Raw genomic sequence first — 27,101 nt, forward strand, 5'->3', positions numbered from 1 at the left:
CTGCACCCAACCTCAATTTCAGAGGCCATGTACAACATCCTTAGGCTGCCTCTATCCACGGAGCCCCATCCACAGCCTCCTCAGGAGACACCCTTCTCTGCTCCCTGCCCTGGGATGCTTCATCTGGCTTTTCCTCTCCAGGCAGGAGAAACCAAGCCACCAGCTGAGACTTCGTGCCCCAGGTCACCTCAAAGCAGCCACAGTTGTGCAGGGACACCGCTGTGGTCCAGCCACCCCATCACGGTGTGTGCTGAGGCCACAGTGACACCAGGCTGCAGTGACCACTGGAGCAGGGGGAGGTCAGTCCCAGACAGGGCTGTCCAGCTCTGCAATTCATTTACAGGAGCTGTAAAACTGCCACCTGGACCGTGGCTTTACAGCCTTGGACCATGCTGGTGTCAAAGACGTTTGGTGCAAGAGCCAGCTGGAGCCAGGCCAGTTTTATATTTAATCCTGCCTATGAATACAAATAAAGGGTCTGTATTTTGAATGAGCGACAGGCGCACCATGGACATTATTAAACCTTCCAAAAATAAACCCCTGCCAAAGTGATGGGAGCCAGATTTTTCCTGGAAAGTATCAGCACGGGCTGAGGGGCAGTAGTGGGGCAGCCCCTCTGTCACAGGCCCCTCTCCAACAGCTGCTCTGCATCAGGAGCAGCTTCTTCCCTCTGGCCCTTTGCTTATTTAAGCCCCACAAACGCCAGAGTGGCTCTTCCAAGCAGCTCAAAGTCCACTCAGCACTAAATCAGCTCTGAGGATTTGGCTTTCATGAATCTCATGGAAAACTGTTCTGAAATATATAGAATTACATATGGTGTCGCTGCAGCAGCCCCCGCTGTGCCACCCCCGCCGGTGGGCAGCTCATCTCTGCTCGCCCAGGGGGTTGTGAGGGGCGCAGCTCCGGACATGGGGTGTCTCCCCGCTTTCCCTTCTCCTCCATCCCCCGCCAGGGCGGTGCAGGGAGCCGCTGTGGGGTGCCCACCCTTTCCCTGCTCACCCATCCCCAGCCAGAGCGATATGTGGGATCACCGCCAAGTGACCCCCGCTCTTCTTTGTCCCCCAGCCGAGGGGGTGCGAGAGAACCTCATGGGGTGACCCCCCCCCCCCCGGCCCTTCTGTTCTCCCCATCTCCCACCGGGTCGGCATGAGAGACCCCATGGGGTGATAGATGATCCCCTCCTCCTTTCTCCCGCTCTCCCCGGGGACGGTGTCAGGGACCCCCCAAGGGCTGACAAGCCCCTCCTCGCCGCGTCCCCTCACGTGGCGCTCCCGGCACTACACTTCCCATGGGGCCGCGTGGCGGAAGCGGAAGTGGCGTTTCCCCGGCGCGGCACGCGGGCCGGGCCATGGCCGCCGACGGCGGCGGCGGGCGGGAGCTGCTCGCCCTCATCCACCAGCACCTGCTCCGCGGCGGCTTCGCGCGGGCCGCCCGGGAGCTGCAGGCGCAGAGCGGCCAGGTAACGGGCGGCCGGGCCCGGGCCGCGGGGGAGGCGGCGGGGGGCGGTTCCGGAGCGCGGGGCCGCAGGGCCCGGTCCCGCTTGGCGTCCTCAGCGAGCACCGGGAGCGCCATGTGGGTGCCGGGCGCGCCGCGGGGCCGTGGCTCCACGCCTGCCCGCAGGTCTGTGCCGGACCCACGTGCTGTCCCGGCACCCAGCGGGTGCTCCCGGTGCCCGGCCGGGGAGAAGGCTGTTAGCCCGCCCGGGAGAGCCTCCCGTCCCGGGGGCTGCTGCTCCCCGAACACGTGCTGCTCCGGGAGAAGTCTCCCGGGAAACACGCGGCGCTGGTGCCGCGGGGCGGGGAGTGGGAGGGATTCACCGGGAGGTGTGCGCAGGGAGACGCGGTCCCGCTGTCCCGGGAAGGCTTGAACGGGCCCCCGCGGTCGCTGCTTCTGGCTGGTGGTCGCATCCCCACACGGGGCCGGTGCCTGACTGCTGTTCGCTCTGCTTTCACAGAAATTGCTCCCTTCGCTTTCGACCTCTCTCGAGGACATCTTTACTCACTGGGAAAAGTAAGTCAAAGCAGGGAATGAGTATCAAACAGATTCCAGACTATGCTGACGTCTTAGCTGCATGGCATGTGTGATTTTTTTTTTGTTGGAATTCCGTGTTGTCAGAGGATTTCCAATGATAACTATGCTCAGCAGAGTTTTCTCTTAAACTCTGATTTCACAGCAGTTCATTTCAGATATTCAGGATTATGCTGGTTTATAATTTCCCGAGCTTGGAGATAAGTTGTTACTTTAGTTTTGAGCAGCTGGTGCTTTTTGTGCTGGTTGATGGTGGAGTGCTGTGGAGCTCAGAGTCATGCTTTACTGTAAGAAATCTGTTCCCCAATTCTGTTTCACTTTCTTTTTAAAGCCACGTGCTTTGCAGGATTAGTGATGGGGGAACAGAGAAATTGATCAGATGCTGAAATGCCAAAGCTTTTACAGGGACTTAAACCTTGGCATAGATGACAGATGATCTGACTCAGAGGAAATCTCTTGGTTTCAGCCTGTCCTTTCAAGTCCTTACATGTTCCAAATGCCTTCCTGCATTGTTATCCCCCATTTGAAGGTCTGCAGGAGGGAGCCTTCCCATCAGTGATACTTGCACCCACCCTGTGTTTGCTTTGGTTGAATGTTGGAGTGCAGCACTGCAGAGAGGCCTGTGGCAGCCTCAGTGCTGGGTTATCTGGGAATCTGTGGAGCTGGGAGCACTGGAGTGATGATCTCCTTAGTGTGGCTGTGCCAGCAGCCTTGGGAGCTGCTGTTTTCAAAGGTATTTTCTGCTCCATGCCTCGTGCCTTGCTCTTGTTCTCCATACCTGAGCAGGAGAAAGGCTGGATCTAGATGAAGATGTAGCAGTGTAGAAATAGCTTTGCAGTTCCTCCCTCTAACAGTTTGTTGCTCTCACGGGTGCTGATGGTGACCTTCCCACCTGCTGGTTATCCTGCCTGCTGCAGCAAACCCTCCCAGACACTGCTGCTTTTAAACTTGAGGGGCAGCAGGGCATTTGCATCAGGTTTCATTCCTTTCTCTTCAGCATCACCCTTCTGTTCTGGTCCTGCCCTACAAAGACATCTGTTATTCCTGGTCTGTCTGAGTTCTGCCTGCTTGGGAGTCAAATGAGGGATGTGTTGGCCAGTAATTATCTTTATCCTGGAGTGCTCCTGTGAGTGAGCTGTCTTTTTCACATCCTGTTGCTTCATAGGTTTTTGGCCCAAAAATGTCCTTCCTTAACACACCATGTGGCTCTTGCCCTTCTCACCAAGGCCATCCTTGGTGCTGTTCTCCAGAAACTCTTCCAAAGTGAGCCTAAAGCTGAGACTTGCAGTTGCAGGAGTGGCCTCCCTCCAGAGCTGCTTTTACTCTTGGAGGATGCAGAGAGGGGGTGGGAGGGTTCTGGGAGCTGGGGAAAGCTGGACCAGCTCAGCCCTAGGAGCAGCCTGAGCCCTGCAGCCTCAGATGTTCTGGAATGCCACAAGGACACTGCTAGCACACACCATTTTTTCCCTTCACAGGGTATCCCTGAGCTCCTGGTCGCTCACAGTGAATTGTCACATCAGTCTGTGTTGTGCTGTCAGCTGCCACTGGATCAGGATGGTGTTGCAGGTTCAGAGTTGCCTGTGTGGGCTGCCCTGTTGCTTTATTAAAAGGATTATTGGAGTAGTTACAGGACTTTCTAAAAGCAAACGTGCCTTTGGCTTAGCCTGCTTGCACAAAACTCACTGTTACAGCTGTGCTGCCAGAACATTCCTCACCAAATTGTTAAACTAATCTTGTTTTTAAAACAGATGAACAAATAAAATGAGCTAAACTGGCCCAGAAGTGAGGACATTTGCTTCTGGTAACTGTGTGTCCCAGGGCTTAGAAGTGTTGCATGTGTGAATCACACTGGCATGTGGCCAGTGTTACCCTTGTAATAAAGCAAATGTGTTGTCTTTAATTCTCAAATGAAAACGTGGGTAACTTTAGCCACATCATCTGTTGTGGTACAGGTAGGATTTAGAACCTGGAGAAATCTTTCTTCAGCTTAATGTTTTAACCCAATTGAGCAGCTTAAGTGTTTAATACTTGTGTGGCCTCTTCCTCCTCTTTCTCTAACACATCTTCTGTAGGTCCAGCTACTTCCTTTCTTAAAACTCTCTGCAACCTGACTTTCCTGTCTTTTTTACTTGGGAGCCCAAGTTAAATTTGTACCCTTTAGATTGGCTTCTCCTGACTGTGTAATTCCAGCACCTGGCATTTTGGGGATATCTGCCCTCACCCTGAGGCTACACTTACTCTGAGGCTGTAGCTGCTTTCTGTAGACAGAATTTGTTCTGTAGAATGCCTTCTATTGAGTACCAGCCTGACTGTATGTTTTTATTTCTCTGCTAAAGTGAGAAAAAGTCTGCCTAGGGCACAGAAAAATCATTTAGGTTGAGTATTTCTCCTGAGTGTTGCAGGAATATGTTGCTCTTGGAAGTTTACTGAGGACTGGAAAAGTCCCTTGGAGGTTAGAGAAGTATTTCCCACCCCCTTAGGAATTCCTCTGTAGAGAAATGACACTGCCTATTCTTAGGCAGGAGCCTGATCTGAGAGTGAAGGAATAATTATCTTCTCATTTGTTCAAGATATTTTTGCCCCGTTTTGACACCCATTGTCTTCCTTCAGAACTCCACCAAATTCCAAGAGAAGAAACGTGAGTGATGAGGAGGCAACCATCCCAGAAAAGATCAGAGTTCCTGATCCCGTGAGCAGCTCTGAGAGCTCTGAGAAAGAAGAGGATGAGAAAGAGAAGGCGAAGGCTGCAAATGGTAGGAGCCTTTTATCTCCCTGGAGTTGACAGAGTAGGACTGGAGACTTGTGTAGGAGCAGCCCAGCTTGCTTGGCTGGAGAAAATGCTTGTACAGTGATGGCTATTCATTTGTGCTCATAGAAAAATAGGACAACTGATTTAGCACCCCCTTCTCATGTGGAGTTTCTGAGGAGCACAGATGTCTGCTGAAGCTACAAAAAAACCTGTTATGATTCATTGGGGAGGGGTGGGTGCTGTTGCTCAGATGAAGCTTTGGGAGCCTCTTACTGCCCACTGTGGAGCACCTTCTAGTTGGCCCCAGGTGTGTGTTGGGCCAGCAAAGGCAGGCCTGTTTCATGGGTCAGGGAAGGTCTTGTTAGTTGGTCTGGAAACTCAGGTCTGAGCGGGGATAGATCTCTCATGCAGCTGGTGTGGGAGGTGTTGGCTTGCAGAGTCTAACAAAAACTCACTTCTGATATATTTTGGCTCAGTCTGATCTGCTGTAGCCTTTAGAAAACTGCAGATCTTGACAGATTCTCTGTCATGGTGGCTGGGAGAGTGATGGGGGGAGCAGCAAAGCACTTTCCTGTCACAGGGACAGCAGTGGTGCTGGTCTTGGGTCGGGTTTGGAGATGGGACCCTGCCCTGCTGCTGGGACCCTCCTGCAAACCAGAGACTGTATTGGCATGAGAAACACACTCACACAGCTGCTCTGTGGCTCTCTCCTGTGCAGCAGCCAGCCTTTCTCTGGCCACAAACTCGGTAGTGAATGTAGAAAGCAGTGAGGAAGATGAATCCTTGTCGGAAGATGAGGCTCTGCCTGGGAAGGGCACAGTGACGGTAAGGCAATGCTCCTGATTGAAGGCTGGTGGTACTCTGGGGCCAAGATTGTCCCACACTCCTCAGCATGTGCAGTAGAATTGTGTCCTGGGGTGGAAATCATGTTTAAATGGCCCTCCTATGCTGCCATAAGCCTTTTCTTAGACACCTGTCCCCCAAAAGCTGCCTTGAAGCTCTGTGGCTTTCTTTGCTGCCACATTGCTGTTGTGTATACATTGTCTGCAGTTTAGCTCCTCATCTATGTGTAGCCTTCTAATTTCCTTTATTTCCCATAGGTGACAGCAGCTGTGGTGGGTGGCAAAGCTGCCAACTCCCTGCATTCGCCTCCCAAGCCTGCTGCCCCAGCAGGCAGAGCAGCAGGGCTCTCTGCTGCTGACAGAACTGTGCTCTCTAACAAGCAGCAGCCCAATGCCCCAGCTGCAGCTCCAGCCCCAGCCAAGGCCCAGAAACTGCCCAGTCCTGGGAAGCCTGGACATGCCACAGCAGCTGTGGCCAAAGCAGGGCAAAGCAAAGCACCAGTACCGACCAAAGCACCGGAAAGTTCCAGCAGCAGCAGCTCCTCATCCGAGAGCGAGGAGGAAGAGGAGACACCAGCTGCAAAGGCCCCAGCCCCCATTGCAGGTGAGGAGCCTGCAGGGTGGTGTAGATGTGTGTGAGCTCCAGCTCTGCTGCACACTGCATCTGAGACGTGCCTTCAGCATGTTCCTTTCAGCTCCCTTGCTGGAAAGCTCAGAGTGATGCTTGTTCCTTGGGGAGGCTGCTAGAACACTGCAGAGCAGCCAGCTCTGGAGCTCCGTGGGATGAGTGCAGCGTGCTCACTCCCATTTTGAGCAGCAGATCCTGTGCTAAGATGTCTGGCAGCACCAGCACATACCCAGGGGTTGGGGCTAACAGTGTAGTGTGTCCGGAGGAGGTGCAGTACTAATGCTGATACTTTCAGCTTTATGGAAAGGCACTGCAGTGTTTTCTCTCTGTTCCCAATTGCAAAGTGATTCGTTTTGGGGTTTGAAGTCTTCAGGGAAATCTTTAAATGCTTTGAAGTGTGTCTGTGTGTGTTGGAGGAGGAGGGTGAGAAACAGATCATTGAAGTTCTGGAGATGATCCTTCTCTTGGCTCTTATCCAGAGGAGGCTCAGCCAGGATGGGTGCCCCTGCAGGGAGCTGTGTGCTGCTGGGCAGCACCCCCCCAATAGGGTCAGAGGTGGCCAGGAAGTATTTCCCATATCTTGCACTAGAGGAGAGGTGTTTGTGGGCCAGCATTTGTCTAGAAAAGCTGTTCCCAGCAGGCCATTGATGTTTTCAGCAAGGCTAGGTTCCCTTCCCTGCAAATCCCCTTAGCCCTCTCTTGTGGCTTGTTTTGCTTTCCTGACTTCAAAAGCCACATTAGCATCACGCTCTGGGGGCTCAGAGCAGGCAGCAGCTGTGACATTTTGCTTGTGTTTCAGAGCCAGCTGCTGGGGCTGAGAGCAGCAGTGAGGAATCAAGTGAGGACACATCCTCTGAGGAGGAGCTGGCAATTCCAGCCATCCAGGTAACCTCTCCAACATGGATTCTTTGTCCCTACAAAATTACTTCCCTTCTTTTGAAGAATAGAAGAAATGCTGCAGTGCTGTATTCTGACAGCACCCAGTGTGTGAGATCCTCAAAGCCAAGACCAGAGCACATGCTGTGTGGCTGAGAGTCCCACTAAACCCTGACATCAGCCATTCTATTTCACTTTCTACTAGTGCCTGAAGCTGAGGAAGATCCTTGGATCTGTAGGAGGTAATTAGTATACAATTCAATGTATACAGTCAGGCAGTCCATGGAGAAAGTGACTTGCTTCAGATATTCCACAGCTTATAGGTCTGAAAAAGCCTGTCCTGGTCAAAATTAGCAAGGTAGCTTGTTTTAGAACAGATTCCATGCAGTTAGAGCTTTCAGCCATTTTCTTCAGAGGTTTTAGTTGATTCTCCTCATCCCTTTTGTTCCCTCTGTTCCCAGGCCAAGCCAGCTGTGAAAACAGTGCAGTCTAACACAGCACCTGTGAAAAATGCACCTGCTACTCCAGTGTCCCTTAAGAAGAATGCAGTGAAGCAAACAGCACTGGCAGCAGGCCAGGCCAGACCTGCATCAACAACGGTTCCTGGGGCTGCACAGCCTGATGACAAATCAGAGAGCAGCAGCTCATCAGACAGTGAGGATGAAGAGCGTCCATTAGTAACCCAAGTGCGTGTCTCTGAGATCCTCCCTCTCCTTCCATGCCTCTCAGGGCTAGGAGCTGCAGTGAAAAGAAAATTTTGTAAATGCATGTAGTGTGTAGCAAAGTCATGATGGGGGTGGGAGGAAGGAGGCGTGAGGTGTTAAAAGGCACCTCCGTGTCTTTGCTCTGAGCTTTAATCAACCCATTGTGCCTTTCTTAGAAAATCCATCAGTACTTTTAAAAGAAAAAATAGCCCAGTGGTTCTTTTCCCACCTGAAGAGGCAAATTATCATGGTGGAATTTGCTTCTCAGGTATAAATTGCAATAAATAGTGTCTAATTTGTCAAACTGCAGTACAACTGAACTTCCCTGCTGTGGAGAGTGCAAAGTACTGCCTTGTAACTCACTGGTGGGGACTGGTAGTAGCAAGTAGCAGCAGGCTGATGAAGGAAGTTATATAAAAGAGTTCCTTGTGTCCTGCCAGTCCTAATCTTCCTTCAGGATTTGCCTTTTCCAGGGGGCTCTGAAATTTCTTCCCTTGATTACAGTCTGAGCAAATGAGCTAATGCTGCTGTGGCATTTACCTTATTTCACTCTGTTCATATCTTGTCCAGACAAAGCCACCTCCAAAAGCCGTCCCATCCCCAGTGAAACCTACACCAGCAGCATCAGTCTCTGTCAAAGCAGCTCCAGCAAAAACACTTCCACTGTCCCAAGGGAAGGCAGCACCAAAACCAGCAGTGCCAAAGCAGGCTAAAACCTCACTGGCAAGGACTCCTGTGAAGTCTGCTGAAAGTATAAAGCCAGTGGAGAGCTCTGCCTCATCAGCCAGTGAAGAGGAGGATCTCCCTGTGCCCATCAGCCAGAAGGTAGGTGCTGCATTCAGCCCAGTGCCAAGGGATGGGACATGCAAGACAAGCATTTATCCCTTAAATGCTGCCACTGATCTCCTTGAAACACCAGGAGTATCTTGTTTCTCAGTTCCTTGGAGAGGAAGAGCTTTCTGTTTGGAAGCAGGTACAGCCTCACTCTTCTCACACAGTTGTACCAGAGAAGGTGGGAGGCAAATGGTTTGATACAATCTATTCACTCGTGCCCTACTCCTCTGGAGCTGCCTTGTGTGCAGGGTCACAGGTCTTGGCTCTCCTGTGAGGGTTTAGTCAGTTCTCCAACCAAATGAGAAGGACTGGGAGCTCACACTGGACTCAGGTGGCTAAACTCCAAGGGGTGCAAATCCCTCCCTGAGAGCATCCCTAGGCACATTGTACTGGCACCTTCTGCCTCAAGTCTGAGCTGCAGGGCCCTTCAGAAAGTGCACTGAAAGCAGTCTTTTGGAGATGCAGCATTACTGTTTGCAAGAGAGGAAGGGAGGCTGGGGGAAGAGCCCCACATGTCTTTGCAAGGAGGCTCTTTGTCAATGTGTCCTTTGACTATTGACAGGCAAGAGCCAGCAAGGCTCTGCATTTTTGTCTTCATAGCCTTGGTCTGCTAAGGTGGGTGGAGGGGGATGTTTCTCTCACAGTTGACTCTGTGCTGCTGTCTTCCTGTATGATTGATTGTATGTGAGGATTCAGCTCTAGGTGACAGAAACAGCTATTTGATAGCTGTGCCGTGTGGTCCCACTGTAAAACCATTGAGATCTGTCCATTTTAGCAGGGCTTATGTGCTGGGGTGGGTTGTGTTCTCCAGTGTTGATTCTGTGAAGCTTTCAACAGCAAGTTTTACCTGCTGATTTAACCACTTCAGCATCTTCCCTCTTGCAAACTGACATTTACCCTTCAACAGTCAGAGTCAGCAAGGAGGAGCTTGTCATCAAGGGAGCTCTATTTTTGCCACACAGGCTGTTCCTTCCCATGTTAGTAGCCAACAGGCAAAGACCACGAGTGATCCCTGAAGATAAACCATTGGGCTTAGCTGTGTCCACAGTCCTGTCCTCCCAGTCAAACTCTTCTTAGCTCATCCTTCACCATCTGCTACTTGGGCATATGCTAACCACTGACTTACTGTATCCTGCAACTTCCTCTGGCTTCTGTGCAAGATCCAAACAGATACAGAGCGTTGGAAGCTGCTTCATCTTTCCCTGTGGGGGTGGATTAGCACAATTAAAATGAACATCATGCCTAAATTGAACTGCTTAATTGGTATGTTTACCCCTGAAGACTCAGGAATATTTAGTCAAAGAAGTTAACAAGGTGTTTGCATATTTTGGGGGAAAGGATAGTGATGGGGTACAGTCTGACCTTACAGATGCTGTGAACTGCTTTTCTTTTGTAACTGCTAATTTTGCTCTGATGCTTTTTTCCTGGGTGTTTTGAGCCAAAGGTGACACTTGAGCCCTTTATAGACAGGCTTTGGCTTCTGTTTACAAGGAGTGGGTGTGAGATACACGTGCATCCATGTGTTGGGAACCCGTGTCTTCCTTGAGCATCCCAGGAAAACCCGTGTGGGTTGTGCTGACAGAAGTTATGCCAGCAACTTTTCATCTTGGACTGCAGGCAGTGTGGGGAGAGGCCAAATCTCCCAAGAGACAGAGGGTCTCTTTTCCTCTTTGAACCCTGCTGCCCCTCCTGTGCCCTTGGCAGGGCTGTGGCACAGTGAGTGCTGGTGCCAGTGCTGGTGCAGGTGGTGCTGGAGTGTGAGTGTACAACGTGCGCCCAGCACGTGGCTCAGTGTTGTTCCCCTCTTGTCATGCATCCCTGCAGGATGCAAATGGACCCAGCGAGTGGCAGATGGGTTGTGCAGGAGCTGAGTCATCACACTCACTGAGCCACAGGCAGCTCCTGCTTTGGGGGCTGGAGAGGGAGCAGGAAAAATGATTTCCTCTTGAGTTATTTTCCTCCTGCCTGAGTTACTTCAGTACCTGTGACTCTGAGGCTGTTAGGAGCTCTGCCTGTGTTACCTGCTTCCTGGATGTGACTTGGCCAGATGCTACCTGAGGCTGTCATCTGTCTGATGTGGATGGATGGATGGACCTTGGCTGCCTCCCAGGAAGATCTGAGGCTGTGTAAACCTTATGGTAGTTTCTGTGTGGATGCTGTTATGTTCTTTCTGTGTTATGATGCCCCTGCATGGCAGCTCTTTCCCACTCCATTGCTAAGTTAGGAAATGGAGCAGCTCTGTGCTGTGCATCCACGTAGAGAGAGAAGCCAGACTGTTGCTATGAAGAGCTTAAAACTGAGTGAGCTTAAAACTCAGTGGGCTCTGATCTTGGTAAGCTCTTCCCTTGCACAGCAGTGTTCAGAACAGCAGAGAAGAATTTAGCACGTTCAGAGCAGTGTGTGTGAATTCTTCTGACTGCTTTGAGTACTTGTGTCTCTTCAGCATTGCAAAGCTGGCCCCTCTCCTGGAGATTGTGACTCACTGGTATCAAAACAAAACAGAGAAGTGAGGTTTGTGGTCCCCCTCCCCAAGCATTTGTGGAGGTTTCTGTTTCTCTAAGCAGAGTCAAAATGTGCTTGGCTTGTTCAGAGAGCTGTTCTGTAATGGGATAAACATGCAGATGCTGTTGTCTGTTTAGTGTTTGGCTTGGAGATGATAAACAGTGCCCCAATGGCAGCCCATGGCAGGGCTGTGCCAGGAAGCACAGTAGGATTGGTCTCTGCTGTGGGCTGTGGGGGTATCACTGCATTAGCAGCATAGCAGGGATGGTGCAGCTGGGCAGGAATCTCTCATGGAGCACCAAAGCAGGCTGGCATCACATGCAGGGTGCACAGGGCCTGCCTGCCCTGGCAAACACAATGTACTTCTTGGCAGAGCAGCCCAGAGATGAGCCGTGAGTGGAGTAAATGAGTGAGTGCAGAGCACTGCCAGCCTGGGGAATATCTGCAAGGGAGGAAATTCCCAGATCATTCCACAAGCACTTCCTCTCCTCTGCCACCACTAACCTTCAGTGTGCAGGAGGGGGATCTGCAGCCATTGGAGAGGGGCCAGGAAGAGAGAGAGTCTCACCTGGCAGTTGTGTATCTGGAGCACAGGTGACTGTGACTTTCTAGTGCTGATGCAGCAGGGAAAGTGGTTTGTGGTCTGTTCTGGAACATCTGAGTGTTGACAGGTGCTGCAGAAAGACACAGCCCGAGTGTCTTGTTGGTGTTTTGTTGTCTGTGGAGATTTCTACATTCTTTGCCCTATTGACAAATCAGCTTCAAAGTTGAGTCACACTCTGTCTCTACTTGCCCTGTGCTCCCAACCCTTGTGTCAGTCTGTTTCTACACTGAGTTCTCTAGCAGCTCTAGGCTGTAGCTGCTCTAGTGCTGTCTCTGAACCTTGCAAGTCTGATGGCAGAAGGCTTCCCAACTCCTACTGATTCCCTGAACTCTTGCTAGAAGCTTACAAGCACTAATAGCCTGTATGCTCATGTAAAACATACTTGGGCTTTCTGTCAGAAGAAAATTGCTAAATTCAGAGGGATATGTCTACAGCAGCTCAGTCCAGTGAGTGAGTGGCTGAAGCCCCTTCCACTCATAACACACCAAGGATGGTGTGAGTGTTAGTAACATCTCTGTTAGGGTAAAACAAAACCCAACCTGAGCTGAAACTGCACTTAAACTCCTAAACAACCTGTACTAATACTGCATTTCTGGCCTGTGTTTCTTTTTTTGTTAAGAGGTTATCAGACCAGCCCAGGCCTATTCCCAATCTGAGCCAGGCTGATAAAGATGTGCAGCCTGAAAAAGCAGTGGTAAGCACCTTGAAAAGCCAGGTTTCACAAAGTGGGAGCAGTGACTCGTCTGACAGTGAGGAGGAGTCTTCTGCAGCACTGAGACAGACTCCACAAGCTGGTAAGTTACCTGGTAGTAGCCAAGATCCCTCACCTGCATCCTTATGGGTTTCTTGCTCTCCCCTGCACGTGGAGCAGCTCCTGCTCTGGACAGCCACAGAGAGCAGTTCTTTCTCACAGTGACAATCTCTTACGCTTTTCCTGCAGTGAAAACCAATTCTGTGCCCCAACCAACAAAAGTGAAAAATGCACCAGCTTTGGCACCAGCCACAGCCCCTCCAGCTGTGGACAGCAGTGATGATTCCAGTGAGGAGTCAGACTCAGAGGATGAAATAGTCCCCCCTTCCCAGGTGAGGAGCTGCTGACCCTCTGGCAGTTTAGGCTTTTAGTGCTGCACGCTCAGGAGTCTCAGCAGTTGGAAGGTGGTAATTGTGCAGGTGATGAGCAGTGCAGAGGAGCCTCCTGTTGGCTGGATCAGCTTTTCTTGGCTGTGTCCATGGGTCTGGCTGACCCCAGCTCTGGGTGCATATCTCAGCAGTCTTGCAGTGTGTGAGAGCAGTGGAGAGTGAGTGCTTTCACAGGAGCATGAGTAGACACACAAGCCCCAACCTTCCTTGGGACTCTGTCCCCTCTGCTCTGCTCCAGGAATTTAAGCCAGAAAAGCAGCCAAATCCTTACAGGAAGAATCTTTCCATGACCTATGTAGCTCCAAGGCAACCCATTGCCTGATTCCTCACAGACCTCTGAAATTCTTTGGTTTTCTTTTCCACAAGCCTTGTGGAAAAGGCATCCTCGGAAGATGGCAGGATCTGCCCTGAAGGGTAGCACAGTACTTCTGCTGCCTTTCAGCTGCAGGAGCCAGGGCTCTGCCTTGGAGAAGGGAGGTGTGACCCCCATATCTGTGCTGACAACACCCCTGAGTGTCATGGAGCTCTCCCATTGGAGTCTCTGTGTCTCCATGCCAGTCCTGCAAAGCTGTGGCTGAGCTCCCTAGGGTCAGAGCTGCCTCAGTGTGAATTTGTCTTGGGAGTGTCTGCACCTGCAGTTTGAGCCCAACATAAAAAAAACACATAGAAAAACCCACTGACTGAGGAACACAGCTACTTTTCCACAAGGTGGTGGCCTGGCTGGTGCTCTGAGCCCAGGGCTTGGTGGCCAAGCACACTTCTTACCCCACACATGCCTTTGCTGGGAGGGGTACATTATGAGCACTCAGGAAACCTTTCCCCATGTTGGCCTGAGGCTGTGGCAGTGGAAAAGCTGTCTCCCTCCAGCTGATGGGCAGGCAGCCATCCTGAGCAGTCCTTGAGTAAAGCATGTTTATATTACTGAGATTGTATAAAGTAATGCAGTTGCTGTAACTTGAGCTTTGTGTGAGAGGGCCAAGAGCTCATGTTGGGCTGGCAGCTCTGCATGGTGGAGTGGGGCCTTTTCCTTTCCCAAGGCCAGATGTTGTGTGAGGGAAATGTCAGCCCACAAAGGCCCAGCTTGTCAGAGGTCTGGAGAGGGAGAGCTGCTCACGTAGCCTTGTTGGTAACACAAACCAGGAGGCTGAGTGCTCCTTCATGGCTCTCTCTCCCTCCTCTGCTGGCATTTGTGTCATGGACCTGTCCTCAGTGCCTGGTTTCCATGCCCCTGGCCTTTCTATTTTTAACCCCTGTTATGTTAAGTTTGATGGAAGGTTTCAAATGTGAGGCAACGAAATTGCTCTTGTTAATTTGACCCGTAATCTGTTTCTGGCTTGTGGACCTGGAGGCAGATTTTCCCTGTGGTTGATGTCTTTGTTCATCTCTGTTGCCAGTTAACTCTTGGTTAGAGGGTAAAAGACATCCAAGAGTCTCAAGTGCCTGCTCTGCAAAGGTTTGCAATTGCAGTCTTGCTGCAGTGGGTAGGGATTCACAGCCTGCAAGCACAGCACATTTACCCTGCCTGGGAAAGCAGGGTAGGTGCCTTTGGGGCACTGAGCTAATGCTTTTGGCACTCTTGGGTGCTGACCCTCATTTCTGCTCCTGGCTGTGCCAGAGGCCCTGCTCAGAGGTTCATGGGAGGCAGAACTGGTCTTTAAAGGAGAGAATTAAAACCAAAAAGTCTCGGTGCTGTGCTGAAAATGATGGAAAGACTTAGGAGTTAGTGCTGGATTGGTATATGCTTCTGTATTTTTCCCTCCACGTTTGCTCTGTCCTGATTTTCTTTGTCATGTCTTTTAGAATCTGTCCCAGCAGAACGTCAAAGTAACTGCAGTTCCGAGCATGGTGGCTGCAAAGGCAAATGCCACCCTGCCTTCAGGGAAGAAGACAAAAACTCCTGCTGTCCCTGCAGTGAGCAGAGTGTCTGAGAGCTTGAGCTCAGAGAACAACATGCTGGCAGGAAAGGTAATGGTGAGGAGCTTTCCTGGGAGAGGGAGACAAGGCTGGGGCTGATGCCACATGATGTGTTCATGAAGCTGGGAGAGAGAGGCTGCTCTATCCTAACCACAGTTATCAATCCATGAGATGAGGCAGAGGAGCAGAGGGTAGCCCTGGTACCTCTGCTGTTCCTGGCTCCCAGCTGGCTGGCTGCTTCTTTCTTTCATGATAGCAGTTGTGTGCTTGGCCTCAGCTGCCCACTTCACCTTGGGGTGAGCTGGCACCCTCTGAGGTTCTTGGGCTGCCTGTGACACAAACTGGAGCAGTACAGCTGAAGAAGGGCCAAGGTGGACCAAGCCCATCTACTCTGGGCTGCTGCTTATAAGTTCATGGATGTGAGCAGTTAGTTATTCCTCCTTCCAGATCTGTTTCATCTCCCTCTCCCTAGGTCTCTACTGCTTCTAGCCAAAAGCAGACGGTTCCTGTGGGAAAAGCTCCTCCTGCCAGCACTGCTGTCCCAGGAAATTCCACTGCCAAGGGGAGGAAGCCAGTCCTGCAGCCAGCACAGGACAGCCACCCAAGCCAGGCTGTGCCTCCAGAGGATACCACAGACAGCAGCAGTTCCTCTGACAGTGACGAGGAGGAGGCACCCAAGCAGCCTTCCAAACCTGGTCAGTTCTCTCCAGAAGATGCTCTTGGTGCTTCTGGGATAGGGGCAGCCTTTTGTTACCCCATGGCATGTTTGAAATGGTTGGGGAGTCATTCCTCCTCTCCAGCCTGCCAGAGCATCCCCTTTTTTTCGAGGCAGGAGGACTTTTGGTGATAATGCCTGTGCTGGGGAGGTGAGCTCAGCTCCAGGCAGCAGTGATTTAACAGGAGGAACTCTGCTCTTCCAGCAGGTTCTCTGCAGAAACCAGGAGGGACCCAGCCAGCCCACAGCTCCTCCTCGGAGTCCAGTGAGGAGGAGGAGGATGCAGCATCACAGGTGTGGTACTTGAGCAGGCAGGCTGGACTGAGAGACTCAATGCTCAGCCATAGCAGATAGGGTGCTGGGTGGGTTTGTCAGCAGAGAAGTAGGGGTTCCCCAGTGCAGTGGTGTGAGCAAAACCTTTTGGTGGAAGCAGAGAGAGGCTTTTGAACCTGGAATGCTTCCCCAGGCAGCCAGGGCTTGGGCCAGGGTTCATGGTGCCTTCCCTGGGAGAAGAGAAAGGAGGATGTGATACCTTGCAAGGGTTAAACCAGGAGAACTGGTGCAGAATGCCAATGGCAGCAGGGATTTTTTTTCCCCCACTTTAGTCTGTAACTTAAGCCAGGTCCAAGCCATTAAATTCCCTTTGTAAGTAACGTGCAGGGCGTGCAGCACATCTGCAGTGCATTAAGGGATGATGATGGCCAGGAGCCTCCCCCAGCCTGCCTTGCTGGGCGAGAGCAAAGAACTACCTCTGGCTGCCAGCCCTCGAGACTGTCTGTCAGGGCTGGCCCCTCTGCTGGTAGCCCTGGGCTCTCAGAGCTGGCTCCACGGGAGGCCAGAGCTGGGCCCATCACTTGAAGTATGAGGGCAATAGCAGCAGAGACAGAGCTGCATGTCTGGTGTGTGGGAGGCTGCCCTGCTGTGACTCCTCAGTGTGTCTGTGCTGTTTTAGTCCCTCCTCACAGGCTACCCAGTCCTCTCCAAGACCCCAGTAACACCCCAGGCATCAAAGACGGTTCCCCCCCAGCCTGGAGGTGAGGTGGGGCCAGGGAAGGCAGCTGGGGGTGCTGCAAACTCCCTGCCCAAGGGCTCCCTGACAGCAGGCCCTGCCGACAGCTCCAGCAGCGACAGCAGTGACTCCGACACAGATGACAACCAGGTGGCTGCAAACCACAAAGCAGGTGGGTCTCCTTTGGCAAGGCTGGGGATTTGCTTGGCCCAGGAGCAAAGCTGTGCAGGCTCAGGAGGGTGACACTGGGGGGGTGTCACTGGGACAGGCCCTGTTCCCAGTGTGTCTCATGGAACCAGAGCATGGAGTGCTGCTGCCGTCTGCTGGCTTCCCTGGCCATAGCACAGCCTTCTCCCTCAACACCCTGCTTGTGCTGGCTGCCTCCAAGGCTCAGTGCCTTTGCCTCTTCCAAGATGTGATTTAACCACAGTGAATTAACATGAGCAGGTAGTGCTCTCCCTGGAGCCAGTGCACACTGCATTGCTGGCTTCTGTGGAAGGTTCAAATGCTGCCTAAGAACATCTGCAGCACAGTGCTGGTATTCAAGCCTCCCCTTGGGCTGTGTGGGCTCTGCTGCATGGCTGGAGAGCAGAGGAGGGGAAGCAAGTGAGAAGATCTGTGGAGAAACAAAATGTCCCACCATTTCCCTGGTTTGTTGGCAAATTGTAAAATGTGGAGCTGGGAGCTGCTTCTGCTCTGGTGTGATGACCCTGGCACCTTCAGATGAGCTCTGGCCTGCTCTAGAAGTTCACATGGGTCTGTTAGTCCCTTGGGCACATCATGAAATAGTGCAAAGGGCTGTTGAGGAAGTCAGAACTCTCTGTATATGGGCTCTAGAGGGCCATGGGGCTCTGGACTTGGCCATTGGTGGTGATTATACGTGGCAGTGTGGAGACCCTCACCACTTTGGGAAGTCCCAAACTTACTGGGGATGGTGTCCTGGGGGAGGACTGGTCCATCTGTGCTCATTCATCCTGTCAAACAGCCAAAGCTGTTGTGGCTGTTGTCACCCACTTCATGCTGAGGCATCTTTCTCTGACTCTGCTACAGATGCCAACAAGTTTAAGTTTTTTTTTTGAGAGAAGAGCTGCATACTCTTCTTCAAATGCATGTTTCCATCCTCCTGTGACTAGTCTGTGTAATGAATTCTTGCTGAGTTGTCTTCTCTTTTGTCTGTTTCTGCAGAAAACACCCCCCCTTCAAGGCAGGAAGCTACAGAGGTCTCCAACAAGAAGAAGGTGGCAGGAAAAACAGAGGCAGGTCATGGCAGCCTCAAAGCTTCCTCACTGAAGAAAACCCTGGCAACAAAAGAGAACAATGTTGGGACAACAGGGGTGCAAGTGACCTCAGCATCATCACATGCCCTGCTCTCTATCCCAGAGTCACAGCAGCCAAGCTCAGGGAGTGAAACTGAGATCACCACTTCTACCAAAGTCCCTGCAGTGCAGACAGTGGAGGAATTGGAAGTGAAGAAGAAGAAAAAAAAGGAGAAAAAGGAGAAAAAAGAAAAGGAGAAAAAAGAAAAGGAGAAAAAAGAAAAGGAGAAAAAGAAACCATCCTCTACAGCAGACAAGGCTGTGAAAACACCCAAGAGCAAAGACAAAGAGAACAAGAAGCAGAAAACGTCTCAGAAGCGGAAACTGACAGCAGAGGATGGGGCTGTGGGGCAGCCAAAGGAGAAGAAACAGAAAGGGCAAACTAATGAAGAAGTACCCAAAAAGAAAAAGAAGAAAGCAGATAGTGACCTGGAGAAGGTGACAGGCAGCAAGGAAAAGAAAAAAGCAGCTAAAAGTAAGCATCCTACACTCAGTTTGCAATAGGTTTTTGCAGCTGATGCACATTCAGCCTCTGGTGCAGAGCCTTGCAAATAGCACCCACTTTCCCATTGGCTGCCTGCTTGGCTGCTTCCCTTGTGGAATCATAGTCATGTGGCTTGAAAAAGGCCTCCAAGATCATCAAGTCCAACCATTAACCCAGGTCCATCCCCAAGCCATGTCCCCACATACCATATCTACACATCTTTTACATGCCTCCAAGTCTGGTGACCACTGCTGCACTGGACAGCCTGTTCCAGTGTTTGACAGCTTTTCTGTGATGAAGTTTTTCCTGATATTCGACCTAAACCTCCCCTGCCCTGCCCTAATCCAAAGGCCATTTTGTTTCTTTGCAGTGCAGCCTATATTTGCAAATGAGAGCTGGTTTTGTGCTGGATCTGGTAGGCTTTAATTAAAAAGGGCAGGAGGATGTGGATTGGCTGGGTCAGATCTGATGGTGTTTCTGTTCTGCTGAAACACAGCAGAATTTTAAGGGGACAGACTTGTCTATTGGCCCATGTGTGAGCTGTCTAACAGGGATGAGTGGAGCCTCTTGAGCAGTTGGGCTGAGCTGAACCTCATGTCCACCCTGTGTTAGCAGCTCCCCTGGCTCTCATTTCTGGCATGTGGCAAAGGTGGCACAGGTGCTGATCTACTCTAGCCCTGAAGCAGTTTCTTGGAGCATGTGGGCAGCAGGAGGTGGAGAGAAGGGAATTCTATGTAATTTCACCCATGTGTGTGCACAGATGGTGGGATCAAGCTGCTCTGGTTCAGGGGTATTAGGGAAACATTCCTGGGTGCAGCTGCCTGTGGGTAGAGCTCTGCCTTCACCCAGTTTGTGCTCTGGAAATCTTGCTCAGGTTTGGATATGATCAAAAACTTATGGGAAATGCTCCTACCAGTCTGTGCTCCCTCTCAGAGGCTGGCAGTACCAGAGTCCCTCTCTTAGTTGGCTTTTCTTTCCCACTTGTAGAAAAGGAGACTGGAAAAGAAAAGAAGAAGAGCAAAAAGGCTTCCTTGGAAGGGGTGCCTGTAGCAGATGGCTCTGCTGAGGCTCCCAAGAAGAAGAAGAAGGTATGTGTCACACCCTGGGCTGTGGTGCTCATCCCAGCAGGAGAAGTACCAGGTTGGAAAAGGAGCAGAGCCATGTCCTGGCCTTGCTGGCAGTACAGGGAAGCCTACAGTTCACTGTGGCCAGTCTTAAGACACCCTGACCTTTGGTTGGGATTAGAGTGGCTCAGAGGCTTGTTCCTGTATTGCTGCCCTAGGAGATTCCTTCCCCTGCATTGGTCAAACCCAAGGACCCTTTTGGTGGCAAAGGACTTAGTCCTGTCTAAGGAGTAAGTGCTGCTCTCCAGCTCTTTGTTCATCTCAGCAGAAGCTGGAGTTCCTGAGGGTTTGGCAGGCTCCTGCATCCCATCCCAAGGGCTTGAAGTGGTGACAGAGGGAGATTACAGGATGTTCCTTGTGGTGTCTGCCACCTCTACAGGACATATCCAAGAAACCTCTTGGTTTCTTGTGGCTTTGCTGCATTCTTCATTCTGTGGTGCAAATGATACTGATGTATTTTTTCCCCTTTCTATTTTAGAAGAAGAAAGGAGCTGAGCCTGAAGGATTGTGAGAAGGTACATGGCCTGTGGGGACGGGCCACTGGTACCCTGAGTGATGTAACCTCGGCCACATTCAGAACTCCTGGGCCAGTTTTGGGAAGACAGTGTGCCCTCTCTAAGAGCTCACTGAGCCAGCCTGGCCTTAGATCAGAGGGCCAGGGAGTGGAGCAGTGTGAGGATGTTGTGCAGCCGTGTGCTGGCTCCTCTGGATGTGTCTGACCTCAGCTGCTGAGAACCAGATGTGCAGCCTGGGTGTTGCTGACCTCTGTCACCAGCAGAGATGAGCGGCCTCTGGCAGTGTCTGTCTGTCCCTGCTGACCACAGGGAGCTTGGAAAAGTGATGGGGAGTAGATGGTGATGATGTAGCCACCTAGAAGTGGACCAGCTGTTTCTGCCCATGCTCTGCTCAGCTGTTCTCCTCCCCATCCCTAACTTTTAACTCCTCTCCCCAAAGGTACCGCATTCCTGTGATTAAAGATTTATGGGTGAAGATCAAACAGAAGAAAGGAAAAGGAAGCTCACCTGGAGAATTCCAACTTTTTTAAAAATAGTAATTTATAATTTCTTTTAACTGTGACTTTTAGAGCAGAGTTGTGTAACTTTCTGCCTCCTCCTGCCCTGCTGAGACCCCGAGATATGTTTATAGTCTCTCCAGATGGAAAGGAACTGAAGGAGGCAGTTTGAGCAGAGCATAAACTGCTTTTCTCCACAGACACCCAGCCATCCCTTTCTCTTACCACAGAGCTATATTTTTGAGAAAATCTTTTACCTTTTTTCCCCTCCTCCTGTGACTTGTGGTGTCAGTCCTTTTGCTACTACAAAGAAAGCTCTCGGTTTTCCTTTTTATTCTAACACTGACAGTGCTGGTTATCATGTCCCTGGAGTTGCACTGAACAGTTGTGTCCAACAGCTGTTCTCAGCCAAGGCAGTCAATTTTTGTTTTGTTTTTTTTATGAAATACAAAATAAAAAACAACAAACAGATTTTACTTCAGCTGCTTTTAGGGGAGGCCAAGGCTGGCTGACTCTGGAGGATGTCATAGGGGGGAGAGCAGATCCCAGATCTGCTTGTCTGGGGCAGGGGGACCCCAGGGTATGAGTGAAATCAAACGGGATGGGTCAGGAATGGAACAAGGAATACAGCCAATCCTGGGTGGAGATTCAGCTGTCCAAGTGCCTGCAAAGATTTTTCTTTATCTCTTTTTTTGTAAAGTTTTGTTTATTTATAACCTTGGACAGCTGCAAACAGCACACAGAGCCCTGCTGGAGTTGCTTACAAGGCTTTATATTCAAAAGTTTATTTGAGATTATTAGCTTGTGAGATCATTTATAAAAGAACAATCAGATATATTCAGGAAAATTAGAAGCCCCTCTGCCCATGGTTACCCACTGCTGAGGCTGTAGGCGAATCTCTATGTACAAATCTGAGCACTCCACAATAAAAACCCATTACTCCAGTAATCTAACAGGGTTCCAGCCTACAGGAGGTGAGTTGAAAAGCTGGTGGGGGTTATTTTGCTGCTTTTAATGTTTGTTCAGTATAAGGAAGCTTAAGTTCTTCAGCAGGGGTGAGCTGCTGGGGACTGCTGCCTAGGTGCTGTTGGAGGTCGAGCCATAGAGAACAGGACTTAGGGATCTGATGTAGTTGAAATAATTTTCCAGCCTGCTCAACCCACCCTCTGAGGGGACTCTTTGTCTGATGGTGGTAGCAGCTCAGCCCTTGCTGATGCTCTGCAGCAGGGGAAGGGTGCCCAGGGATGCCCACTGTTAACTGCCTTGGAAAAGCAATGTAAGAGCAAAAAAGAAATAGAAAATATGGTAGGAGCTGAAGGGGCAGGGTTGCTGAAGGTAATTGCTGGCATCCTCTTCTACTCTGCTGTGGGAGAACAAGAGGAGATATTCAGTGAAACTGCTCGAAGATTTCTCAGAAACCCCTCTCCCTCACAACCTCCCCTTCCCCCAGCAGTCCCCAGGACTCAGGGGACACCTGGCCACTCACATTTGCCTGCATTCAGCTTGAGCATTTCCACCCCGGAGAAGATCATCTCCTCTGGATCTGTGGTGGCAGTGGCAGCACTGGGAGCAGCAGTGCCTGCAAACAGAGCAAGATGTGGGTGCTGGACCTTGGGGCTGCCCCATCACCCACCCCCCATCCCTCTGAGAGCACCCACTGCTGAGCAGGGCCAAGGGGGGCTCATGGAAAACCCTGACTGCACACCTCAGCTCCAGCCACCTGTGGGGGCTGTGGGTTTTGGAGTCCCTTAAAGCCTTAACATAGTGGATGGGTGAGGGTGCTCCCTGAAGCCCTGATGCCCTCCTCTCCTAGCTCTCCTCCCTGCTCCCAAGCAGCCTGTGCACACTGCTCCTTCCTCTCCATCCCCTCCCTGGCAACCTACCAGGGCAATCCAGCTTTCCCCGAGTCTCAGTGCCCTCAATCTTGGTGCCATTTTTGTAGGAGCACCAGCAGAAGCCAGTGGAGAAATGGCACTGCTTGGGCAGGTAGTCGCCGTTCTCATCGCACTGTGGGCGGAAGCGGCCCAGCTGATCATCCCCAAAAGTGGCCTCTGCTTGGCACTTAGTTTGCACTAGGGCAATAGAAACAGAGGGGACACTCCATCAGCCCCCAGGCCCTTCCCCTCAGCAGGAGATGTATCCAGGAACAGTTAAAGGTGAACAAGACCCTGCTTGGTGACCTTTTTGAAGCTCAGGCTAACCAGGGATGGAGGATCTGGCATGGGACTCCACCTGTTCAGCTTTTGTTCACTCCAAATACCCTACAGGCAGCTGGCAGAGATGCTCTGTGATGTCCTAACAAAATGGGCTCCCCACAGAACAAATAGGTCTGTGACTGGAGTGAGGGCTTGGTTCCCTGTGAGATGCCCCACACCAGCATGGCCCCAGCTCAGCAGTCCCATCCCCAGTACCTTTCTCTGCTGGGACTGCCTTGCGGTCCTCTGACTTGGGGTTCTTGGCCATCTCAAACAGCAGCCACTTGTGCATCCAGGACTCAAAGGACTGCAATGAGAGGGTCCAGCACATTAATGGGCATGGGGGGAGTTCACCCCAGGGCAGCCATGTCACAAGCTCTGGCTTGGACAGGCAAGGCAGTGAACATCCTCTTCCTTGGGATGGGAGCAGCCCAAGCCTGGCTAAACCAGGCTTTGTTTATCCTGGTGGGGATACCCCAGTCTCTCCCCAAAGCACTCCTGGACAGAAGGCAGGTGGGACAGAATGACAGTGAGGAGCACTGACCTTCCAGTCCGCATGAGTCATGGTGCTCCTCAGGCGCTTCAGGTTGTCCATCATGTTGTCCTTCAGCTCTGGGAACATCTTGCTGGGGTCTGCTTGCTACAGAGCAACCACCACAGTGAGTGAAAAGAAAAATGAGGTTTGGGGCTGGGGATTGGAGCTCTTCTGATATCAGCCAGACAGATGCTGCAGGAGGTCAGGAGCTCCCACCAGTTCTGAGCACTCCAAAAGATCCCTAGACCAGTGCAGGAGGCAGCTGCAGGGTGGGGGGAAGGGGACCTTACCAGCAGCAGGTGCTTCACTTGGTCCTCGGTTTTGTTGCTAGCAGGAGCCTTGACCTCAAGAGGAAACAGAAAGGGGTAGTGTGAGCACAGCAGCACAGCCTGAGGGCAGCAGGCAGTGCCAAGCAGTGGTGGATCTCTCTTACCGGAAAGTCTTCAAAGGGTGCAGGATGCAGGACACTCATGACCAGAGGAGTATTTGCCTTGGCCATCTTCATATTATTCGCTGGCTTGGCACCTGCCGAGGAGGGAGAACTGTGAGGGGCACCAACCAGGTTGAGTGGTCCAGAAGGGACTCATCCCTTCTCCACCTCCCACCACTCTGGTGCCCATGGGGCTACTGACTGGCAGGCAGCTTCATCTGCAGAGCGTCCAGCTGCAGTTTCTGGGAGGTCTTGGTCAGCTTGCTGATCTGCCCACTCTGCTGGTACACGAAGTAGATGGTGACAGCCTGGCCGGCGATGAGCAGGGCCACCAGGATGGAGAGCGTGGAGAAGGCGGCTTTGCGCCTGAGCCCAGACCTGCGGGGCACGGACAGGGAGCTCAGCCACTCACCGGCAGCAGGAGGTGACATCCTGCTGTCTCCCCCTCCCGGTCCCAGACACTGCTGTCCCGCAGCCAGACAAATGCAAATTCCCCCATCGCAGAGAGCAGAAGTGAAACCTCACAGGAACGTCACCTTCCCACACCAGGAACCGAAACCCACTGAGGGGGCGGGGGGAATGGAGACACGGGGGGGGGGGGGGGGGGAACGAAGGACACATGGGTGGGGACAGGGCGCTGCCAGAAGATTTTCGGGAATAACATCAATCTGGGCATCGCTTTTTGCGGAGTGATGAAGCCTCTTGGAATCTCGCTGGTCCATGGGGCAGAGGACACGACTCATGGGATGTTGGACTGCATTTAATTTTTAAAACGTTGTGCCGGATCGTGTCCCGCTGGGTGGGCGAGGCACTGTCGCGGTGCAGCGGTGCCTCCGCTGCCCGGCGAGGAGCGGACTCTGCCCGCCCGAGGGACCAAGTCCCGAACGGGACGCGCTGCGCGGGCGTCTGCCTAGTGACTGATGACGTCATAGCCCCAGGGCTCCTGATTGGCTGCAAGTTTTGGGGGGCTGTCCCCCCCCGCGGGGGTTGGGATTTGGGGACGAGTTGGGACATGGGGGGGGCAACCCCACAAAGCCACTCGTGTCCAGGGTCCACTCCTGCCCCACGGTCACGTCATCAGCCTCCTGTCCCACAGCCTCTTTCCCACAAAGCTGCTTCCCCCAAGGCTTCAAGCCATGGCTCTCTGCCCCACCCTGCGAGCCTCGCCACCCCATCGCCACGCCTTGTCTCCCCCGGCCCAGACATGCAGTGACCCCTTTAATTCCGCTGCCACCCCGTGCCCTCCCAATCCCAGAGCCACCCAATTCTCCCTGTCCCACAGCCGCCCCACGTCCCCCTCCCACTGCCGCCCCATGCCTCCCATCCCACAGCCACCCAATTCCTCCCGTCCCACAGCCACCCTGTGCTCCTGCTTTGCCTCACAGGCATGTTCTGGCCCCTCCCAAGGCCCTCTTAGCTCCACAGTGCCCCATTCCCACAGCCTCTGCCCCATCTTCTGCCCCATAGTCACTCTGTACCGCCTTGACCCTACTGTATCCCCTTCCATCCCACAACCAACGCAATACCCCCCTGTCGCACGTCCCCACTGCGCCCATTTCGCCCTCCCCGTGCGCCCCACCCCCGTGTCCCCAGCAGTGGCACCTTTGGGCGTCCCCAACACTGAGCACACCGCTGCCGCGGTCAGAGATGAGGTCCCGCTGCTCCTCAGCCATGGCTCCGCTGGGCTCTCAGAAGGTAATGAGCACCTCGAGTGAAGCTTCTGGAAATACCCTCGGGTCCCCACCCTGCCCTGACCCCCCGGGGGGGGAAGCCAAAAAAAAGTCCCATTGGCTGCTGGCACTTGCATCACTTGTTGTCAGGCAGACCTCTGCTCCAGAGGTCTCCAGTTCAGAAATTATGCTGAACACCGGCATGAGCTCCGTGGCTCAGTGGGGCTTCACTGCCCACTGCCCACCTGCCACGGGCAGGTCACGGTGCCCAGCCTGGTGACACCAGTGCCGTGGGCCCAGAGGCTCCGAGAACACTGGGGGACAGGTGGTGAGAAAAGGGAGGTGGCAATGGGATGGGGGAGCTGAGAGGAAGGAAATGGGGTGCAGAGCTGGGACATGGGGGCTAGACACCATGGGGAGGACCCCCCACACCAAAAGCTGAGCAGGACCTGCTGTGGGGGCACAGTTCCAGGGTAGACCCCTCCTCACTGGCCTCCTCCCCTGCTGTTGGGGAAAAGCTGTCCTTGGGCTCAAGGCCCTCCTCAAAGGTCACTATGGACCCTCCCCATGTGGGGGTTCTCAGCCAACACTTCTCAGGCTGAGGAGGCAATGACTAAAGGATCAAGGGCTTTCAAGCCCTCCTTCCTTGTAGCAGTACTCTCTTTGCTTTACCTGCAGCAGCTTCCAGGGGCTGAACCCCCAAGGCCAAGAGAGGAGAAACAGTCCCTTAAGGTGAGTGACCCCAAAGCACCAGTGGGAGTGGGGCATTGAGCCCCCACACAGCCCTGCAAGTGCTACATGGGCAGGAGCAGCCATCCACCCCACAATGCTGGTTTTTGGTGGTTTTACACTATGTCCCAGAGCAGCCCAGGGGTAACACACCCCAATGCCCACCCTGGGCCAAGGGTCACACTGAGCCCAGCACCACACTGGCTCCAGCTTCAGGACTCGACCATGGCCAGAGTTCAGCCAAAAGTGAAACTGCAAATGTGGAATTAAAAGTCCTACCTAACCCTACCTAACCAGGCACCACTGGTTACTGGCAAGCAGGGACATGTTGTTTCAGTGACTCCATTTCTTTTCCTGATTCAGTCCTGAGCCTCCCAGCTGGCAGGACAGGCCTGGAAAGCAGACAAAGGGCTCATTTCAGAGCACTTACAGGGAGTAGGGCAGGGTCTCCTGGCAGATGCTGTTCCTGGAGGAAATGTGGTGGGATGAAGCTCTTGCTTTCCAGGTGGGAAACTGCAGACCCACACAGGGAAGGGTTTTGGTGCCTGCAGCATGGTCCCAACCCTGTAACCCAGCTGGGAAAGGCCAGGGTGCCCAGGGGCTCACACAGCACTGGCCCAGGAGTGTCCATCAGCCTGACCCCAGGCCTGTAACAAAGCAGCATTTAGAAACCATCAGAAGATTTGAAAAGAAAATAAAAAGGGAGAGGAAATTGAGAGAAAAGGAAAGAAAGAGAAGATTAAACACAGAGAAGAAAAAAAGTGGGGGAAGAGGGGAAGGAAAGAACACAAAAGCCTTCCATACATTTTTTTGTCTCTCCCCTCATGGGCACTGGGACTTTTGGAGGACACATAGGTTATCCTCACAGCCCCAGCCCCCACTCAGCTCCTCATTTTGGGAGGATCCCAAACTCCCTGCCTCTTGGCCATGCTCCTGATGCATTCTGTGACTACCCTCAGCCATAAGGGGAACCAGAGAAAGTCTGAACAGGAACTTCACAGATGAAACCCCAGCGATTCCATGGAGTTGGGCTGACTCTGCAAACCACAAACGTGGGTGAT

The 27,101-nt window shown here is 52.4% G+C and overlaps 2 protein-coding genes across 3 annotated transcripts; one reads left to right on the forward strand and one right to left on the reverse strand.

Moving 5' to 3' along the window:
* Positions 1–713: 713 nt before the first annotated feature.
* On the forward strand, positions 714–20,546 carry TCOF1 (treacle ribosome biogenesis factor 1). Its single transcript, XM_079320083.1, has 19 exons — positions 714–1,093; positions 1,171–1,459; positions 1,955–2,010; positions 4,639–4,781; positions 5,496–5,602; positions 5,878–6,223; positions 7,047–7,132; positions 7,585–7,809; positions 8,398–8,652; positions 12,387–12,561; positions 12,708–12,850; positions 14,708–14,872; positions 15,294–15,516; positions 15,742–15,830; positions 16,489–16,717; positions 17,731–18,336; positions 19,333–19,433; positions 19,948–19,984; positions 20,424–20,546. The coding sequence occupies exons 2-18, from the start codon at positions 1,289–1,291 to the stop codon at positions 19,978–19,980; spliced, it is 3,153 nt and encodes a 1,050-aa protein (XP_079176209.1). The 5' UTR covers positions 714–1,093; positions 1,171–1,288; the 3' UTR covers positions 19,981–19,984; positions 20,424–20,546.
* A 686-nt stretch (positions 20,547–21,232) lies between these two features.
* Positions 21,233–25,389, reverse strand: CD74 (CD74 molecule). 2 transcript variants are annotated; one of them, XM_079320084.1, is made up of 9 exons: positions 25,244–25,389; positions 23,844–24,019; positions 23,645–23,736; positions 23,502–23,555; positions 23,221–23,316; positions 22,893–22,983; positions 22,365–22,553; positions 21,968–22,060; positions 21,233–21,844 (listed from the first exon to the last, which is right to left on the reverse strand). In XM_079320084.1, exons 1-9 carry the CDS (start codon positions 25,312–25,314, stop codon positions 21,837–21,839), a joined length of 870 nt encoding a protein of 289 aa, XP_079176210.1. In that variant the 5' UTR covers positions 25,315–25,389; the 3' UTR covers positions 21,233–21,836. The 2 variants fall into 2 exon arrangements, with proteins under 2 accessions (XP_079176210.1, XP_079176211.1); XM_079320085.1 differs by lacking the exon at positions 22,365–22,553.
* Between the last annotated feature and the right edge of the window lie 1,712 nt (positions 25,390–27,101).

The sequence above is a fragment of the Erithacus rubecula genome (genome assembly GCF_903797595.1).
Source record: "Erithacus rubecula genome assembly, chromosome: 16".
NCBI lineage: Eukaryota > Metazoa > Chordata > Aves > Passeriformes > Muscicapidae > Erithacus > Erithacus rubecula.